Source organism: Crinia signifera, chromosome 4, assembly GCF_055691185.1.
Source record: "Crinia signifera chromosome 4, ASM5569118v1, whole genome shotgun sequence".
In the NCBI taxonomy this organism is placed as follows: domain Eukaryota; kingdom Metazoa; phylum Chordata; class Amphibia; order Anura; family Myobatrachidae; genus Crinia; species Crinia signifera.
This window is the reverse complement of record NC_139220.1, coordinates 30,280,975-30,298,906: the sequence shown is the minus strand read 5'-3', so window position 1 is coordinate 30,298,906 and position 17,932 is coordinate 30,280,975. Positions and strand designations below refer to the sequence as shown.

Genomic DNA, 17,932 nt, shown 5'->3' with positions numbered 1-17,932 from the left:
CCTCTATGGGGGTCGTGGACCCCCACGAGGGAAAATAGCGGGTGGCCATCGGGCACCCGGCTGTCGGCGTTTTGACAGTCGGGATCCCGACGTCGGGTAAATGATTGTCGGGATCCCGACTGTCGGGAACCCGTCCGGCACCCGCAGAAAGGCATTATCGGCTGGAGACTAGCGGTTCGGTTAGGACTCTACCAGAGGAGAGACACTGCTGTAGTTGGACAAATACACAACCATAGTAGCGCTAGACAATATTAGTTTAAAAGTACACATTTAATAAATGAAAAAATATATAACCTTTTAAAAAGCACAACCAATTGGAATGCGGAAAGCACAGGCACCTCTGTTTCTTAGCTACCAAGTAAGAAGGTCCATTCCTATTATACCGCCATTACTCCAATAGGGCGTTCCGGATAGAGCAACAATGTCTTTTTGATTCTGAAAAAGTGTTGTATAGTTACCGCAATGGATATCCAAGTGAAGATTTTAATCCTTATTTAAGAAAAGCGTGTCATCAAAAGTCCTTCAAGTGGAAGCAGGTTTTGAGCAATTTTGCAGAGTTCCATAAATTAGCAGTTTCTTGGATGGTGAATTCCAGTGACGGCTGGTTTGGACCAACTGGCGAAGTAGAAAGCCGGAGGGAGGCCAAAAGTGCTTATGCCTGCCGCGTTTCGCTGTAACCAGGTACAGCTTTATCAAACCTTTGTCTGACCCGGACAAAGAAAAACGCCCTATGCAAATCCATTGGAAATGCCCTAGGGGAAAAAAAAATGGCCACTGTTCCCTTTTTAAAATGAAAGGGATTAAAATGAAATTCTAAATTTAAACATTCACATCAGTCCCTGCCCCAGTGGAGCTTACAATCTATATTGCCTATACATACACATTCTTGGGATAATTTTGGTAGGAGCCAATTAACCTACCAGTATACTTTTGGAGGTTTGGGTGGAAACTGGAGTACCCGGAAGAAACCCACGCAAGCACGGGAGGAATGTACAAACTCCACACAGTTAAGGCCATGGTGGGAATTGAACCCATTACACCAGCGCTGTGAGGCAGCAATGCTAACCATTACACCATCCGTACTGCCTTAAGGTGCCCATACACACGCAGATTTGTCTTCAGATCTGGCTGGTTGGAACAAAAACATGGTTATGGATGAGAGCAAATGACAGTTGACCATTTGCATGGAAACCATAACCATGTTTTTGTTCCAACCAGCCAGATCTAAAGATAAATCTTACTAGTGTGTGGGCACCTACACGTACTTCAGAGATCACATCACCTGGCTTTGAATTATTACATAAAGTGAACCTCACACCTATATGTCACCACTGCGTTCTGTTGGCTCATCGCGGAGGCAATTGTTTCCACCAGGTCCACAGTATCTGACTAGGATCTTTTTTAATATTACACTTTTTATTCTAGTATGTGTTCATTACATTAGAGTTTACGTGTACTATGAATATTTTTCTTCAATAAATAAAGTGTCAACATTTATAAATGTTAGCATTTCTATTGGGGAGAGTGGCCATTAGCCTTTTACCATAAAGATGGATGACTAGTTGTTCAGTCATCCTGCACACATTATTCAAGTGGAGCGGTTTTTATATTTCCACTCTCGTCTAGTCGATGTCTGTGGGTGACTTCCATCTTCATTCCATAACCACTTAATGAACGTGTCATTGTTTTCATCAGCAGAACCAGATTCCACCATAACCATGTCATCACTTTTGTGGCTGGACGAGACGCACAACCCTGCCATATTTGTGGCCCGTAGTTTGCTCACCATGTTGGAGTTCTGAAAAGCTAGTGAGTGCTTGGAACAGACTTTTAGCTTATGAAATAGCTGGGTGGTGAATTTTATTACCAGGTTCTAAACCCAGATCTGTGATTTGTGTTTAGCATTGGTATGAGCAGTGTCAAGTGGAAGTGTTGGCTACAGAAACCAATTGGGTTCTACCTAACATGTTCTAGAATGAAATGCTATTTATCATCTTATTGGTTCGTGTGGACAACACCTTCAATTATCTTCTGCAATAAATAATTTCTTCAGCTCAACAGGTCAATCTCCGGGAACCCGAATTGGTCAAACCACCATAGTATGTAATATTAGCACTCATAGGGTTGCCCATAATAAAGGGTAAAGGATCCCCTACAAATTGTTACGCCATCGAACTCCGTGTTATGCAGTTGTGCACGGTGTTCCTCTTGTGCTTGACCTAAAATGCATCTTGCCAATGTGCGCACACAGAATATAGATTCTCTTCCCGCCGGGACCTTTGTAACTACGTGCCAATTAGTCACACTTCCATATAATCACAGCATCCCTCCCTCCAACACATCCCAACCCCTCCTTTAATTACAAATTGGACTTTTAACTTCTATATCTTAATCAATTGTTCCGTACCGGTCTCACAGCTTGCTGCAGTCATTAAAATTAAAGGAGCACGTAGGCGCTGCGCCGCCGGATGAACACTGAGTGTTGACTAAAGGGATCAGCTTCCTCCCAAGTTTTATTTAAAATTAATTAAAATATACTCTAGTTGTCATGTTTGTTTAAAAACGGCATCCATCAGCCGAGTGGCTGGCGTTTTAATATTACTGGGCGCTAATTATGCATTTGGAATAATGAGGTTCGAGGATACACAGGTAGGCTGCATTAAAGATAACTTGTCGCCCATTTTTGAGTTGAGTCTGACAAGTACCTAGAGTATGCAGGAGGCAGAACACGAAAGAAACATGTTTGCATTGTATGTTATTTAGTGTTGTGTGTATTTTATTGACTCTTTTGTCAATGGCTTGTATTTAGTAGCTTCAAAATCCACTTAACTCCTCCTCCTTGTCTTGTTCATATTATTTAATGCTGTAGCCTAGACTCGCTTTTAAGGCGCACAGCTCTAAGACACGTTAAAAGTCCGTGTTTTTAAGGATAAACACTCTTAAAAATGGGTGATTAAATCAATGACTGGGGGACTAATGAAGTCATCTATGCTCAAGCCTGTATATCCTTTAAAGTAGTCGCATGCAAACCCCCCCCCCCCCCTTGAGCCTGAATTGCATGTGAATCGCCCTAGTGTATGGGGGCCTCTAGGGGTACATTTACGAAGATGTGGTTTCTATTGAAGATGAGATGTTGTCCATATTTACCCCAGTGTTTTCCTCCAAATCCTTGACCACATATTGGTGTGTCTTGAGGGCTCAATTTAAAAAGCTCTGGCTTAGAGGCAAGTTTAGCATAGAGGGTTGAGTATAACCGGATTGGGAGGAGACTAGGGTCCAGTCACTAAAATATGCCTGGTACCACTTTCTGACATATGACCTGGAAGTTTGCCGGATCTAACAAGCCAACAAATTCCCAGGTCTCTCCGTGACTCTGGTCGGGAGTAGGATCGAGGCTTGGGGACTTATAGTACCCAGGTATATGTGTACCCAGAGACATCTGCAGTTTTTGGACCTCTCATTGGCAAACTGCATACATGGCCATTGCAGGGAGCGATGGCGGCCCTCGATAGTTGTCTTCTTCCAACCCCGAATGTAGGGCCAACTGAAGATGCTACTGACGACGTGCGGGAGCACTCATTGTTGGCAACCTAGCAGGCAAAGACTATACCATATATCAATCCGTACCGCCAGACCTGACGCCCTATATCGTCTAGTGCGAGGATGGGGAACATTTGGCCCTCCAGATGTTGTTGAACTACACATCCCAGCATGCCCTGCTACAGTTTTGCTATGTGGCCATGCTAAAACTGTTGCAGAGCATGCTGGGATGTGTAGCTCAACAACAGCTGGAGGTCCGAAGGTTCCCCATTCCTGGTCTAGTGTGTGCTCAGCTTTACTTTACCGGTTGATTTTCCATTCACACATGCAGATATCCTGGGCACATTCACGTGTACCCTAAATATATGATGCCTTCTTGTGTATTTAGTGCATATATGTGCAGACTTTTTTTTTTTTTGGGGGGGGGGGGGTGTATTTCAAATGTGAATGCATGTGTCTAATTCCTTTTGCTGTTTGTGGAGCATAAAGCTTGGGTGAAGTATTGCTGTATTCTGTCCCGTCATGTTGTGAATCCCCCCCCCCTCTTCTTCCTCCTCCTTCCTCCTCCTCCCTTCTGGGACAGATAAATAATACCAGTGTATGAGCAGAGAATGCCCGGCTATTCCACACCGTAATGGCTTCTAATGCGACAGATCTTTGTTTAATAGACTTCTGGAGCTGCACTGATGTCTGGAAAATAAAGACTTCAAGGTTGCTCACAGCACAGAAGCCACAAAATATGTGTTTGAAGGCCTAGACTATTAACGGGTGACCCTGATTAACCCCAGCTAGACTTAATGGGGCCTTACATGAAGAATTTATGGGTTTATGCACCCGTAATGGAGTTATCCAACTTATGATGTTAATTGGAGTTGTAGAATGGGAGAAATCGCTCAAACGTGTAACATGGTCACTGCCTATGAGTGATCATAAAATACAATGCGATGGTGCGCTGGTGTCACAGAGAACCGTGCCAGCGCCGTGACAATGACTCTCTCGGTATGTTTCTCAGTTCTAGAACCAGATGCACTAAGCTTGAAAAGTGATAAATTGAAGCGTGATAAACGACTAGCCATTTGGCTCCTAACTGTAACATCACAGTTTGGGTTTGAAAAATGACAGTTAGGAGCATATTGGTGGTTTATTGCTGTCTAGTTTACAGGTCGGGTCTCCCCTATTCGTGTATTCCGAAAAACATGGTTTTTCAGAATATTTTGTTTTGTTTTTGTCCCCCCCCCCCCCCCAGACCCTTTTTTTTTTTTTTTCATACTTCACTCGTCCTCCGATGTCCACGGCCGCCTCCAGGATCCTCTTCAGCAGCATCTCCGGTCCCAGGGGTGCATTGTGCGCCCACGCACTCGGGCAATGAACCCCTGGGACTGGAGGTGCCGCTGAAGAGGATCCTGAAGGCCGCTGCGTTGGGGGACCATCGGGGGACCACCAGGTTAAATATGAAAATAAAATATATATTCCAAAATCCGAAAAAATCCATTCTCCAAAATGTTTGTGTTTCCGAGCATTTCGGATAAGGGATACTCAACCTGTATCACTTTTTTTTTTTTAAAGCTTTGTACATCTTGCAAGAAACCAGTCTATTATCATGTTACCCAACTTCAGTGGTTGTATAGATTGTCCTCCTTCAAATAGTGTTTTTTTGCCAGAAGGCCGGAGATGCTTGACACAGGCAGCCATTATTGTAGTCCCTGAATTTTGTGTCTTGTTAGCGTTGAAGCTGAATAAGTCGCTTACAGTGTACCAGGCGCCTTAGGTTAGTGCTACCAAAAGAATGGTTTCAAGTCTGAGATTAGGGTGGTCGCTTGCATTGGAACTTTGCATTTGGCCTTCATTAGCATTTGAGTCGCATACAGAAGTGTATTAAATTCCAGCGCCAATATTCTATCGTAGCATGGTATATGTGTCGCAATAGTGATTGGTCTGGCTGGACGTTTGGTGCTGATAAGTCAGTGTGTGGGGGCTATTTGGTGTAATTTGAGGATAGCTGTAGTCAGTGCTATTTTTTCAGCAGAACTGAAGGAGGGCCTGTTAGCAAGGCTGCAGTTTTTGCAGATGGACAAAACCATGCTGCACTGCAGGTGGGGCAGATGTAACAGGTGCAGAGAGTTAGATTTGGGGGAGTTATGTTGTTTCTGTGCAGGGTAAATATTGGCTGCTTTCTTCTCACACTGCAATTTAGATATCAGTTTGGAGTACAAACCTCACCCAAATCTTACTTTCTGCACATGTTACATCTGCCCCACCTGCAGTGCAGCATGGTTTTGCCCATCCTCAAAAATTGCAGCCGTGCCAACTGGTCTGAATTAGGCCGTCCGTTCCTGAACCTCCTATTTAAAATATGACCTACACAGGAACTGGGTTCCTGAAACTGTCATGGGCCAAAATGCACTTTTCATCAAATTAAAAAACAATAAAGTTAACAAAATATAAAAATAAAATAAATTATGTATATTAAACAAAAAATATTTAATAAAGAAATTTTATATACATATTTCAGTATCTTTTTTTTTTTCTATTTTTTATAATTTTTTTTTTTTTTGTAGCTACATCCCCAGACCCTTAGCTTTTTGTTCCAGAGAAATAGTATTGGCTGTATGCGTGTATATCTCTACACAGCTTCAGGTTTAACAAAGGCTTTGGACTATGTACAGCAGGCATGTCCAACCTGGGGCCCTCCAGCTGTTGTGAAACTACACATCCCAGCATGCATTGCCATAGTTTTAGCATTCCCCAATAGCAAAACTGTAGTAATGCATGATGGGACTTGTAGTTTAAAACAGCTGGAGGGCCACAGGTTGGACATGCCTGATGTACAGTATCCAGTTTTTTTTTATTACGCGATTAACGCCATTTGTGCAAACAAAGTTGGTATATCTATGTTACGATAAGTCGATTCCAGCTGTAAATTGGGCTTACAAAAGCTAGAAATTTTACAAGCCTGTAAGACTTTTTTAAATGATTTAGAGCCCCAGTGGCCTTTGTGAACCGAATCTCTGTGCTTACCACCCGTTCACCAAAGTAGAAGAGCGCGTGTAATATACAGAAATACACACCACCATTCTCGCAGCCAAAAAGAGGTATAACCTGCAACAATCACCCACGCGATATTGACCGCTTAGTATTTTTTTTCTTCCATCAAATAAATATGTTGCAAGAAGAAAAAAAAAACTGTTTGTCGTAAAAACCTGTGACTTATAATGACTTTCTTATCCAATCTGTTTTCTCTGCTATCTGAAGAGAGCGTTATTGATTGCTAAATGCTCTCAATATATCTGGAATGCGGCAAAGACACCTGCCGAGTATATCAAGATCCCACACTGCAAGACCTTCGGTCCTGCCTCGGTGATGATTGATGGGTTATACCAGAGGTTCCCAAGCTTGGTGGTCAAGGCACATTTACAGTCCAGGTTTTAAGTTATCCGTGGTTAAGCACAGATTGTTAAAAGAAAAAAAAATGACAGTTATGAGCTGTTTACTTTGGGTAGATGTATGAAGCCGTGGTAAGGGAGGAAAAGTTGTACAGTATCACCGGCCAATCCTGACTGTTAAGTTACAGGCTCACACACACACACACACTGAAACAGAAAGAATAATAGCCAATGTCTAATAATCCCCACCCCAACCTAAAGATCATTAACAACATGGGATAGTTTAACTGCAATTTCAATAACCTTAATAAAATGTCCAGTACCATAAAACAGATGAAAGTAAATCAGTTGTCTTTTTACGTATATTTTGTAACCAGATTTTATGTCTAGCGATAAATAATTACAAAGATAAACAAGTCCCGATGACTGATGCATGTGTAGCATTAAAGATAGTAATTGGGAATGTAACAAGAGGCACTAAAAAAAAGCCCAGAAATATTTTCAGTCATTGACCAGTAAATGGGGTGAGCCAAGCTTTCCAGTGGGTACTTACAACTCTCCTAATGGAACACACACACGTTGTACTGTAGGTGGTTGTCCTCACCAGGTCGGGTTAGAATCCAATTATTTCTTGCCAAAATGTTACCTCATTGCCTGCAGGATGGGAAACTGACCAATATAGGCCCTGGTTCTGTGCTTGACGGTATCAAACCCTATTATGTGATTCAGTATTATTTCAGTTCAGGAAGTCTGGGACGGGGGGCGGAGCTATTTAAAAATTGGTATAGAGACAGAAAAAAAAGTGTATGTGTGTATATACATGTATTTATATTCCACATTTTCATATGTATTAATCAGTGACTGATTTTTTTTGATGCGCAGGGTAATACCAGCTTTTTCTGGCGTTAAAGCCAATTGGTAAAAACCAATTGGTGTCTTTCCACATACCCCCGCCGCACTGCATGCTCCGCCCCCTGCACCTGCTGTCCTGGCAACCTCCCGGTGTGCTCAGGGATGCTGTTACCTCCCCCTCCCTAGCAACAGCAACTTCACCTTCTGGGTGCAGGGAGGAGGGGGAGCCCAGGAGTCACTGCAGCAGGAGATACCCCAGAGTAAGGAGGTGAGGGAGACCCACGGGCACCCTCTCCCCCGACGGCGGCAACTTCATACCCTCCAACATGACCCATTCCATTAGGTACAAAATGCTCTGTTTCTGGACTTCCCTGCAAGTGGCAGATACAGATGTGAGCCTGCAGCACAGTCCAATATTCAAAAGGGGGAGCCACACCTACTGCCACTCCAAACATCACTGCCCTGGACTCACTGACAGTTGATTTGACCACCCCTCTTTGAATATTGGACTGTGCTGGAGCCTCACCTCTGTAACTGCCACTGGCAGGGAAGTCCAGGAACAGAGCATTTTGTACCTAATGGAATGGGTCATGTTGGAGGGTATGCAACTTTGCAAAATTCTGCTCTTTTTAACATAGAAATCTAGAATTTGACGGCAGATAAGAACCACTTGGCCCATCTAGTCTGCCCCTTTTTTAAACACGTTACCTCAAACCATATTTGATCCTTATTTATTTGTAAGGATATCAATATGCCTATCCCAAGCATGTTTACATTGTTCTACTGTATTTGCCTCTACCATCTCTGATGGGAGGCTATTCCACTTATCTACTACTCTTTCTGTGAAGTAATTCTTCCTCACATTTCCCCTGAATCTTCCTCCCTCTAGTGTCAGTGCATGTCCTCCTGTTCTGCTGCTCCTCTTCCTGTGAAGAATGTCTCCCACCTGTATCTTGTTAAAACCCTTGAACATATTTGGAAGTTTCTATCATGTCCCCCCTTTCCCTTCTCTGTTCCAAACTATACATATTAAGATCTTTTAGTCTTTCCTGGTACGTTTTGTGATGTAGGCCATGCACCAATTTAGTTGCCCTTCTTTGTACAGTCTCTTATTTATTATACCCTTCTAGAGATATGGCCTCCAGAACTGAACACCGTACTCTAGATGAGGTCGTACCAATGACCTATATCTACAGTACTGTGTTAAGTTCTGGAGGCCTTTTTGAAAGAGCTGTCCTTTGCGATACTAATTGCGAATGCTAATACATACTGTATACGAAGAGTATCACTGCGATAATTGGCAGGATATATGTCGCATTAATACATTGCACCCTGTATGCACATTTATTACAATGAGCTCCTGCTAAACTATTCAATTATTATATTATTAAATTAAAGTTTCATCCCAGTGGGGTGTAGCGATCGGTCCTGCTGCTGGTTACCAATAAAATCATGGTTCCCTGCGTGCATTTACTAATATGACCCCACAGCACGTGTCTTGCCATAGACCAACCTGTAACGTTTGCTTATAGTGGTTCTTCATTTCTATAGAACCTATTTGTTTATGGCGGTAAAAATGTAGTTAGAACGTTAGTTTACTACCTAGGTACATATAGCTTGTTTATTAGCACTTGTTTATTATATTTATTTGTATTTTCTTATTTTTTACTGAACATGTGATTTATTTTTTATTTTTTGGTTCATTCTCTCATTGTGATCTCTACTCTTGGCTGGTGCAGAATAATGTTGTATCTACTGTATCTTAATTATAATCTTTTTTATAAATCTAAAGCTGTGGACACACAGTGACGATATAGTCAAAATTGAATGAAAAGTTAGTCTGAATCGCAGAATGTTCAGCATCAATCGATGGCGATTCGATGACGATGCGCACCCTTGTTTAGTCAGTATCGCATAGAAAAATATACTGTGCAGAAAGGACTATCTTGACTGTCTCGCCTGTAGAATGTATTTGGCCTTCAGGATAGTCTATATCAGGCATGTCCAACGTTGGCCCTCCAGATGTTGTGAAACTACACATCCCAGCATGCTTTGCAATAGTTTTAGCATTCTCTAATAGCAAAACTGTGGCAATGCATGCTGGGATGTGTAGTTTCACAACATCTGGAGGGCCAACGTTGGACATGCCTGGTCTATATCTATAAATATATGATGTTCTAAGCATCGATGGTTATACTGCCTGCATGTGGATAAGCAGTTGGAACGTTGTGCACTCAACTGAGGTGTCTGCAGATGGATTCAAACAGCCAGCCATCGATGGGCATTGGAAGCAGCATCCAGTGGCTGGGGAACATCGATGTCCAGTCCTTCTTTGTGTACGATTTCTTGGTACTTGCTACTTGCATGCTGCAGTTCACACAGTACGGAGACCACTCTTGTATTGCCTGAGGCTTGTAGGAATCTACTTTATTTCTTTGTTTTTGAAGTCCAGTAGAATGTTTCTGATTTATTGATGGATAGCGGGCCATTGTTGTGGGTAGACCCAAGCATTTATGCAAATTTGGTGTTCCCTCTGGCGCGGCCAGGGCCTTTGTGCTTAGCATCAATCCGTTATTACCACCACCTTTCCCACAGCTAGATTGCATACCCGCAAAGCTAGAAAAAATTGTCAATTTTTTACATTTTAATTCAGATTTCAAAATTGATTTGGTGAAGCCATATTCATGATTGTGGAGCCTACAGGTTCAATTTTGCATGATTGTGTGGTGGCACTGGTGAATTATAAATTCAATCTTATGAATCTTGGTTAATTATCAGTTACTTTTCTATTGACTGGCTTCAAGCTGAAAAAGATGTGCAAACTTATTATGGGGCCTTAATTTGAAGCCTCCGTTTCGGTGCTAATTCTGAAGTATATAATGTACTTAAAAGGTAATACAACCCACTAAATATTTAGTATTAGATGGTGTAGCAACAGTTAAAACAAAACTCACAATTGCCTCCTTGTTTTGCTTAATTACCTGGTTGCTCCAGGGTTCCCGGTGGCAATAAACAGACCTATCTACTTCCTGTTCAACCTGCTCGAAACAAGGTAAGCATCTACCGTCCGATTGAGTAGTAAGTTCACAGGGGGCGGGGAGTGTAGAATTACTGGAAGAGGAATCATTAAAGTCTAGACCCAAGTATAAGTTTGTATTTCGCTTTATCTATTTTTATTCCGCTGAAAACAAAAATTTTTAATTTTGTGACTTTTTTCCTTTTCGGAACCCATCCTAAAGACTATCCGTAGGTCTGACTGTCTGTTTTTTAAAGGGGCAAATAGAAAGCCTTACTGTAACTTTGATATGAATTTGCAGTTGTATGAATTTGTGTTTTTTTTTTTTTTCTTTTTCTCAAGTAATACCTACCTATGTTTGTATCAAATCTTTTCATACAAGACCCGTTCTTGTTTCTCCACTTAACTTTCAGATCGGAGTACCTCTGTCAGACATCCTAATTGAACAGACAGTAAGTGGAACATTGTGTGCCAATACTTTGCTTTTTCTGTTTTTTTCTTTTTATGTTCAGGGACTTTTTTTTATTTTTTTTTTATTTTTTTGCTGCTTTTTGGCTGTCAAAAGTTCAAAGCAACTCCTAAAGATGGTTTCACTTCCGACTTGTAATCAAGTCAGGGCTGCATTTTGTAAACCACAAGAAAGTGCTTTTATGGAGCATAATGGCTGAGTTCATGTTTTCCAGAGACAGTCTAGGTATCCTTAATAATTACTTTGTAAAAGGAAACCAATAACCAGCAAATGTATTAACAGGAAGTGTTGGAAGATTTAACTGGTGCTTCTACAGTACATAGAATTTCGGAGCCTAATATGATTTATATACTGTATGGTGTGTTGCTGTTCCGAGTAGATTCCTTAGATATCTCTGGTTATGAAGTGGGATTATTTTATTTTTTTTACTAAAAATAAATGATGTACTATGATGGTGGAGGCGTTGGTGAATTCCAAGGGAACTGATTTTGATTTTGTTTTAATGCAATGTGGCTGGTCCCAAAAGAATTACTGCGCTGTGTATTCTCATTGGTTCAAAATGGCTGCCTCTATAGTGTAATAGTGAATGGTACACTTTAAAGGGGAGATGTAAAAACCTTTTAGACAGGGTACCAACCAATAAGCTTCTAATTATCATTTTATAATCACATGGGTCTATGTACTTAACTTTGGAGTATAAGTGGAGACAGATAGGGTGGCAGATGTATTAACTGTCATTTTAAAACCCAGTGCACAAATTGGCAGTTGGTGGCTGATTGGCTGGTGCCTTCTTCACCTTTCTCTTCTCCAGGCTTAATACATCTGCCCTGCCCCCAAAGTACCAGCCGATTTGCCCCTAACTGCCATATCACATGTGTTTTTAAAAAGGACAGTGAGGGGCTGGTTGGCTGATTATGTTATCTTTGTCCACTTTATCTCCCTCTAAGGGGTACATTTTTTACTAAAGCTTACTAAATGAAAATGGGTGATGTTGCCCATAGCAACCAATCAGATGAAGTGTATTGTTTTCTGGGCTGCAGTAGAGGAACGGTGGACAGATTGGTTGCTATGGGGCAATATTACCTCTTTTTTCATTTTTAGAAGCTTTAGTAAATTTGCCCCCAAGGCTTAGTACATAGGCCCCACGGCCTGTAAAAATGACAGTTAGAAGCTCATCAGTACTTTTATCTCTCTCCAAGGTCTGATCTGTCATGAGCAATGACATCATTCCCATTAGCCTGTATAAAACGGCACTTATTATTAAGACGCTGTCCAGCCGCACAGTACATGCCGGCAGTCTGCTTCTCTGTATAAACGGCCAGCTCTGCCCCCCCTGTTCCATTAAGACATCTTCCTGTGCCTAAAAGCAGAGTACATGTCATAGTGGTAATTATAAATCTGTTTACTGAGGCCTGATCTCGTGCACTGTGATAATGGCTATCTTTTGGCACGTATTCACTTTCTGCTTGTGGTTTCAGGAATATTGAAGTAGATGTTCTTAAGCGACTATATTTAGCTGGACGCAAGAGGTTTCATTTTCTAGTTTTCTACGGAAAACCAGAAAAGCGATTTTATTGCAGGATATCTTGGGGGGGAAAAAAGGTTCAAAGTGCTTTTGATCTGTTGTTTTTCCATGGACCTTTCCAAAAAGGCTTTTGACGTTTTTGTTTTCCTTTTTATTGCTCTTACCTGGTCTTTTGTATCACTAAGTTATTGTTTGCATTTGGAGTATGTGCTCTGTTCACATTTAAAGCTTAGAGCAACTGATCCCTCTATTCCTGGTTATATCGGAGCTCTGCTCAAAAGTCGAAAAGCCAAAATATTGTATTTTTGTTGCATCGGATGGTAAAGGTTTTTCAATACTGTATATGAAATTGTTGATGTGTATGATGGCAGTCCTCTGTTTATTTAGATTACACGTGATCCTCGCTGGGGTCTAAGCAGAACTTTGTGGACCCCGCAGAAACCTCTTTAAATGGGCCCTTTCAGAGTGACCCCTCTCTTCACAGCAGTTTTTTTTTTATGGACTATATTAGGACCTTCGTTCACGTTATACCACAGGGCGTACCCAGTTCATATTATAGGGCAACGCTTGAAGAGTGATAAAGTAGCAGCCATTTGGCTCCTAGCTGCCTTGTTACAGGCTCTCTTTGAAAGATGACTGTTAAGAGCTGGTTAGTTGGGGGGTCTATTTTTTAAGCCTTGGGGAGAAATAAAGTACAAACCAATCGGCTCCTGACACTTTATCTCTCTCAAAAGCACAGTACATAGACCTCATAATCTCTCCAAGCTTTGGACCTATGCCCCTTATTCACATTGTTGTGCCCCAAGTTAACAATATGCTAGTACACTTGCCACACAGTCCCCCCCCCCCCCCCCCCCCCCCCCCGTTCATATTAAGCCACACTGTGCTTAGCAGGCATTTCTGGGAACCTGGCAACCACTTTATGACTTGGTGGCGGTGAGGCAGGCCCGAAAGGCGATCCCATAAATCTCTGGTCCTCAAAGTAATGACTTTCCCTATATCTACTGCAGCTGCAGATGCCAATGGTTAGACATATCTGAAATGAGGTGGATAAGGTATCGTATTAAAGTCTGCTGTATTGCATGCTAACTGCATTTATTAATATGCTCACCACATATACCATTTGAGATTGGACGATCGTTTGGTAAGGTCTAATATGCACTTCACAAAGTGCTTTGACCGGCGTTCCCTTTATATTTTACTGAGCGTTAATAACGTTGAACCCTGCACAATTGCAATGACATTTTTGGACCACCTCGGTTTTTTTCTTGGACCTTGCTGATGTGTGCTACAGAAATCAAGGTGACGCGCCCCAACTTCTCCCAATTTTGCTACATAATCCGCGGCCCTTTCCTTCGGCTGCCTCGGCGCTGGCCCGTGTAGCAGAGGGGTTAAATTGGAGGCCATCAGCCTTGCGACTAGGGGGCCTGTTGAACAAGGCGCACTGTGACACTGAGCGTGCAGGTCTGCAGTCAACAGCTGGCTTGGTTCATAGGTCCTTCATTCTGAGGAACTCACTGCTTTCTGTCCTCATGGAAACCAAGAGACAAAGGGCCTTTATTGTTGCGCCCGCTTCCCCCTCTGTGACTTAATACACTAAAGAGATCATAAAGCAGACACTCAGCTGCACACTAATATATCTGCCCGTACCATTATCCCACACCTGCACGGCAGCTAGTGATAGGGTGTCTGATATGCCAAATGTACCCTGAAATCCCAGCTGTAACTGTTTACACAATAGCTTTTTACCACCGATTTGTAGTTTGATTTGTATAAGCTTCAGCTACATTTAGTCTCCTTTTTAGGCTCACACCGTACATAAACTCGCCACCTCTGATGGTGTATTGATTTCTCCTTTGAGTGAAGCGGTTCCGCTTAGTGCAGATTGTGTGCTTCCCTTTTGCAGGCTGGCCTCCATCTATGGTGTGTTTTTTAATTGCCCCCTTTATGTGGTTATTTACAAGAACTACTGTACCCTGTTGGAGGAAATACCATGTACAATTTTACATTACCTTTTGCAATTGTAGCAATCGTCCTCAAGGTGATTGTATTGGTGAGCATCAGTCCTGTACACATGGAGGTTCAATGCATTAGACCAAACCCTCCAGCTGTTGTGAAACTACAAGTGTCGTCATGCCTTGTTATTGTTTTAGCATTCCCTAATAGCAAAACTGTGGCAAGGCATGATGGGACTTGTAGTTTCACAACAGCTGAAGGGCCATAGTTTGGGCATGCCTGCTTTAGACGTAACGGGAGCAGTGGCAAGTTGCAGTTGTGACTGTGTAGAACTTGCTCCCCTCATGGCGCAATCATGCCACACCTGCAGTGGACCTAAATCTGCAGGTAACGTGCGCTTACTCCCGGGCCCCGGCTGTGAGTCTCGTTGTATTGAGCATCCTGCCATGTTTTTGAAGGATAAGTACAGATGGATGGAGGGCAGGCATGCATAGGTTAATTGCCTGCTTCTTCTATGTGTAGAGCAGCAGGGTGCACATATAGTATAATATTCATTCTATCACCCTACATCTTTCAAAACCTGTGCAATTCTTCTGCCTGGGGCGTCGCTCTCTGCTGTGGTGCTTGTAGCACAGGTCTGGTCTGCAGATCAGTGCTGAAATACAGACCACACTGTGCTAGAAGAATTAACACTGTACTACAGCCGCAAGAATAATCTTTTTATATCATTATTAACCCTCTGTTGGTTGCGTGCGCCTTAGGCTAGTGCCTATATACTTCTAAAAAAAAAAGGTTACTATCCCCCTGACCGTACCCAGGCATCCAATTTTAAAATACATTTGATTTTTGCATGCAGCTCTATTTTGAGAATGAAGCGTCTTCTACTGCGGCAGCACATCGTGAAGGAAGGCCTCCGGGGCTGCTTGCTATTCCTCCTGCGGTCTCATCGCGGATGGGGAGTTGGGAGAGACATGATAGCAAGGACGCTGGCAGCTGGCACAGCGAGGCAGGAGTGCGGGAATATTGGTATTCAGAGTACATGTCAGGAAACCGATATGTGCGGCGCTGTAACAGGAGGCTTATTGTCAATATTAGAATATAGGGTAATGAGACTGATCTATTAACCATCCGAGCGGAATTCTTAGAAATCAGTGGCAGATTAAACATGTTGAGATATTAGTCTTGATTCAGTCCTGTTAGCAAAGCTGCAATTTATGCAGATAGTCAAAACCATGCTGCGCCGCAGGTGGGGCAGATGTAACATGTGCAGAATGAGTTCGATTTGGGAGAGTTATGTTGTTTCTGTGCAGGGTAAATACTGGCTTCCTTATTTTTACACTGCAATTTAGATTTCAGTTTGAACACACCCCACCCAAATCTAACTATCTCTCTCTCTCTGCACGGGATCGGTATGAAATCCCGGTGGTCGGAATCCCAGCGGTAAAAATCCCGACTCCGGAATCACGACCGCTGAAATCCTGACAAGGGGGGACGTGGATCACCCCCTTGCGGGCTCGCTGCGCTCGCCACGCAGCAGGTCTGGTGCCTCGCTACGCTTGGCACACTAATTTATTCTCCCTCTATGGGTGTCGTGGACACCCATAGAGGGACAAAGTGCCAGGATTTCGGCGGTCGAGATTCCGGAGTCGGGATACTGACTGCATGCCCTCTGCACATGTTATATCTGCCCCACCTGAAGCAGAACATCTGTAAAAACTGCAGCCTGATTCAGACCAAACAGGTCTGAATTAGGCACATCCGGAAACCTTTGTGTGAGCTAAAGAGAGTAAGCTGCAAACTTCCGAATGATACCGCTTTCAGACTGCAAATGCAGTGTTGCACCGGGACTTCGAAACGGTTCAGTCCCGGTGCGACCCTGCTTGTGCAGTCGATTCAGATCGCATAAATGAACCGGCAATATTGCCAGTTTGCTGACATCATGTGGGGGAGCGTCATCATGGGTGGGGGAGGAGGCAATGCTTAGAGCTGGCGCTGCCTCCTCAATAGGGTGAACGTGAAACTGGTCGCTCGACCCGATTTAACCTGTTTGCACAGCAAGATGGCAATGGACCGGTAAGAACCCTTCTTTTTACCCGGTTCGCATTGCCGTGTTGCTATCGGTTAGCTGTAACCAGTAACCCCTTTCACAAATGAATGGGTCGAACCGGCACAAACCCGGTAATTTTGTGCGATGTGAAAAGGGGTATGAGTAACACCATAGGGTTGCAGCATCTGGTCCCATGATTCTGTAATGCAAGGGGTTAAGTTGAAGACCGGTGACACAGAATCCTCCCTTTTTGTTTTATTTTCTAGGTGTGTTTTGCCTGTAGAAAGGTGACAGATATCAGATATGAGACGTTTGATATTTACACCTTGCGGCTGCCTTCCTTCCGGATTAGCATTCTCTCCTTATTTTCTTCTGCTACCGTGAACTTTTATCGAGTGCTCGACTACACCTTATTTTACTCAAATATTGGATATCTTTTTTTTTTTTTCTCCCAGTTACTGATATTCAGTTTTATTTAAACTTTTTATTTATTGTATAGTTTTTTTTTCTTTAATTTGTTGCTTTTTGATGTTACCGTCTTGCCTGGTATTCTCGCTCTCCTTGTACATACGCTCTTCCTCCATATGCCAGCGATTCCTCGGAGAGGCCAGTTGTGTCTGTGTGCGTGCACTTGATGTAACTGTTTTATCTTAACGCAGGCAAGACCAGAGAAAATACAGAGCCAGTTAAGAATTGCCAATCGTCTGTAAAATTGTATCCTGGGTTTTCCCATTTAGAAGTCTGTGTAGTGCTTTTAATAACGGTTCTTTAGCCGCCAGAATTTTCCCACAGTAAAGAAAAAAAGAGAATATCTGTGTCCGTATAGAAGAGAAGATTTCTGTGATCTTCTGCTTTAAAGGGGATAATAACCACATTTCTGGTATTAATTTTTTTTTATTTTCTTTTTTACTTTTTTTGTAAAATTTTTCTTTTTTACTTTTATTGTAAAATTGATCTTTTAGTGTTTTATATTTTACTGGTATATTTTGCGGGTAAAAGTGCTCTGTCCTATAAGAAGTTCTAATTTATTTCTCATTGTAAGTATCTCCAAATCTTTTAAGTGAAACCTAACACCCGCTCGCCTCTTTAAATCATTTTTTTTCTCAACCTATTATTTTTCTCAACCTATTTTTTATTCTCTAGT

General features: G+C 42.4%; 1 protein-coding gene across 7 annotated transcripts in view; it reads left to right on the top strand.

Annotated features, from left to right (window-relative positions):
• PCDH1 (protocadherin 1) overlaps nucleotides 1-17,932 on the top strand; it is a 158,874-nt gene that overhangs the window by 38,707 nt on the left and 102,235 nt on the right. For 5 of the 7 annotated variants that reach the window (XM_083181495.1, XM_083181493.1, XM_083181496.1 and 2 more), the window contains exon 4: nucleotides 11,205-11,243. The exons of the other annotated variants lie outside the window; for them this stretch is intronic. In XM_083181495.1, the coding sequence (XP_083037621.1) occupies nucleotides 11,205-11,243 (39 nt within the window). The remainder of the gene's footprint in view (nucleotides 1-11,204; nucleotides 11,244-17,932) is intronic. 7 annotated transcript variants of the gene reach the window in all.